Here is a 3095-nt window from a genome sequence, read left to right as displayed (position 1 = left end):
CTATCTATCTATCTCTCTCTCTCTCTCTCTATCTATCTCTCTATTTCTCTATCTATCTATCTATCTATCTCTCTCTCTCTCTATCTATCTATCTCTCTATTTCTCTATCTATCTATCTCTCTCTCTCTCTATCTATCTATCTATCTATCTATAACTCCTGTTATTGAGACATATGTGTCTCCATATGTCAAGCTGCGCATGTTACAGAGCGGAGGGGTGCGTGCTTTAGTGGAGTCAAGGCACTGCTGCTTTACGTGTGTGTCTCCGTGTGTGTCTCCATGTGTGTCTCCATGTGTGTCTCCATGTGTGTCTCCACTTGTGTCTCCATGTGTGTCTCCACTTGTGTTTCCACTTGTGTCTCCACTTGTGTCTCCATGTGTGTCTCCACTTGTGTCTCCACTTGTGTCTCCATGTGTGTCTCCACTTGTGTTTCCACTTGTGTCTCCATGTGTGTCTCCATGTGTGTCTCCACTTGTGTCTCCATTTGTGTCTCCATGTCTGTCTCCATGTGTGAAGCTGCACGCGTGCATTAGTTGGAGTTTTGCCAGCGGACTGACTACCTGCGGCCCGGGGTTGTTTTGCGCATCTAAAGCGGGATTGTTGGGCGTCTTTGCGCGTTGGAAGCAGAGTGTGTGAGTGACGCGCGGCAGCCAGCTGATGCGTGCACGAGCGTGGCACCGGCAGCTTCCCGAGGAGGACTCGAGACGGACATGTCTGCACGTGAAGGGACGACGCGAGGACGAGTCGGCAGTTAAGGGGAAACTTAAGGGAAACGTTAAGGTACAAGCTGAAGTCTGGAGGTAGGGATCAGGGGAGGGTGATCTGAAATCATAAGATCTCATGATCTTATGATTTTAAATTATAACATTAGTGATGATGATGCAATCAGTCTCTACTAGCACACAATTAAAAATGGAAGTGGGGTTCGTTTTTTGTCACAAGGTTATAATTCATGTTAAAAATGAACTATGGAAACAACATAAGGATCAAATCCAGAATAATGTTCTGAACGGTATCAGGTCACGTTGTCCTCATGTAGTCCTAATGTTGTCCTCATGTAGTCCTAATGTTGTCCTCATGTTGTCTTCCTGTTGTCTTCATGTTGTCCCCATGTTGTCCTCATGTAGTCCTAATGTTGTCCTCATGTTGTCCTCATGTTGTCTTCCTGTTGTCTTCCTGTTGTCCCCATGTTGTCCTCATGTAGTCCTAATGTTGTCCTAATGTTGTCCTCATGTTGTCCTCATGTTGTCTTCCTGTTGTCTTCATGTTGTCCCCATGTTGTCCTCATGTAGTCCTAATGTTGTCCTAATGTTGTCCTCATGTTGTCCTCATGTTGTCTTCATGTTGTCCCCATGTTGTCCTCATGTTGTCCTCATGTTGTCTTCGTGTTATCCCCATGTTGTCCTCATGTTGTCTTCATGTTGTCCTCATGTTGTCCTCATGTTGTCCTCATGTTGTCTTCATGTTTTCCTCATGTTGTCCCCATGTTGTCCTCATGTTGTCCTCATGTTGTCTTCCTGTTGTCTTCATGTTGTCCCCATGTTGTCCTCATGTTGTCCTCATGTTGTCTTCGTGTTGTCCCCATGTTGTCCTCATGTTGCCCTCCTGTTGTTCTCATGTTGTCCCCATGTTGTCCTCATGTTGTCTTCATGTTGTCCCCATGTTGTCCTCATGTTGTCATTATGTTGTCCTCATGTTGTCCTCATGTTGTCTTCATGTTTTCCTCATGTTGTCCTCATGTTGTCTTCATGTTTTCCTCATGTTGTCCTCATGTTGTCTTCATGTTGTCCTCATGTTGTCTTCATATTGTCTTCATGTTTTCCTCATGTTGTCTTCGTGTTGTCTTTGTGTTGTCCTCATGTTGCCCTCATGTTGTCATTATGTTGTCCTCATGTTGTCCTCATGTTGTCTTCATGTTTTCCTCATGTTGTCCTCATGTTGTCTTCATGTTGTCTTCATGTTGTCTTCATGTTTTCCTCATGTTGTCCTCATGTTGTCTTCATGTTGTCCTCATGTTTCCTTTAATGTTAACCCTTTAACTGAATCGAAACTCCAGTGTCCATGGAGAGTGCCGAGAGGGACTCCCAGGATCCCCAGCGGCCGGTGGTGGTCACGGCGGGGGGGGCCAGCTCCGGGCCGGGCGGGGGTCTCGGCGGCCTCCAGGTGCTCACCGGCTCCGTGCTGTCCGTCCTGATTGTCTCCACCCTCCTGGGCAACGCGCTGGTGTGCGCCGCGGTGGTGAAGTTCCGCCACCTGCGCTCCAAGGTCACCAACGCCTTCGTGGTGTCGCTGGCGGTGTCCGACCTGTGCGTGGCCGTGCTGGTGATGCCCTGGAGGGCGGTGTCCCAGGTCGCCGGCGTCTGGCTCTTCGGACGCTTCTGCGACACGTGGGTGGCGTTTGACATCATGTGCTCCACGGCGTCCATCCTCAACCTGTGCATCATCAGCATGGACCGCTACTGGGCCATCGCCAGCCCCTTCAAGTACGAGCGCCGGATGACGCGCAGGTTCGTCTTTGTCTTTTTATTTCATTGGACGAAATGTAAAAGAAGAAACACTGGCCCTTTAACCTTCAAGTTGTCCTCCTGTTGTCCTCATGTTGTCCCCATGTTGTCCTCATGTTGTCCTCATGTTGTCCTCATTTTGTCCCCATGTTGTCTTCATGTTGTCGTTGTGTTGCCCTCATGTTGTCCCTGTGTTGTCCTCATGTTGTCCTGATGTTGTCTTCATGTTGTCCTCATGTTGTCCTCCTGTTGTCCTCACGTTGTCCTGACGTTGTCCTCATGTTGTCCTCCTGTTGTCCTCATGTTGTTTCCATGTTGTCCTCATTTTGTCCTCATGTTGTCCTCCTGTTGTCCTCATGTTGACCTCCTGTTGTCCTCCTGTTGTCCTCCTGTTGTCCTCCTGTTGTCCTCATGTTGACCTCCTGTTGTCCTCATGTTGACCTCCTGTTGTCCTCCTGTTGTCCTCCTGTTGTCCTCATGTTGTCCTATATCAATTTTCTTTTTAATTACCCACAATAACATGATTGATTCCCCACAACGCTCCTAGAAGGGGGAGGAAGGGGGAGGAAGGGAGAGGAAGGGGGAGGAAGG

The 3095-nt window shown here is 48.4% G+C and overlaps 1 protein-coding gene across 1 annotated transcript; it reads left to right on the top strand.

The window, feature by feature from the left end:
- Positions 1-2061: 2061 nt before the first annotated feature.
- LOC117941176 (D(5)-like dopamine receptor) lies at positions 2062-2517 on the top strand (the record flags this gene model as incomplete). Its single annotated transcript, XM_034866265.1, has 1 exon — positions 2062-2517. A coding segment is annotated over exon 1 (456 nt), but the record flags the coding sequence as incomplete, so codon positions are not given.
- Positions 2518-3095: the final 578 nt, after the last annotated feature.

This window comes from Etheostoma cragini, unplaced genomic scaffold (assembly GCF_013103735.1).
Source record: "Etheostoma cragini isolate CJK2018 unplaced genomic scaffold, CSU_Ecrag_1.0 ScbMSFa_454, whole genome shotgun sequence".
Taxonomy (NCBI): domain Eukaryota; kingdom Metazoa; phylum Chordata; class Actinopteri; order Perciformes; family Percidae; genus Etheostoma; species Etheostoma cragini.
The sequence above is the reverse complement of the archived record's forward strand: the minus strand, read 5'-3'. Positions and strand labels throughout refer to the sequence as shown.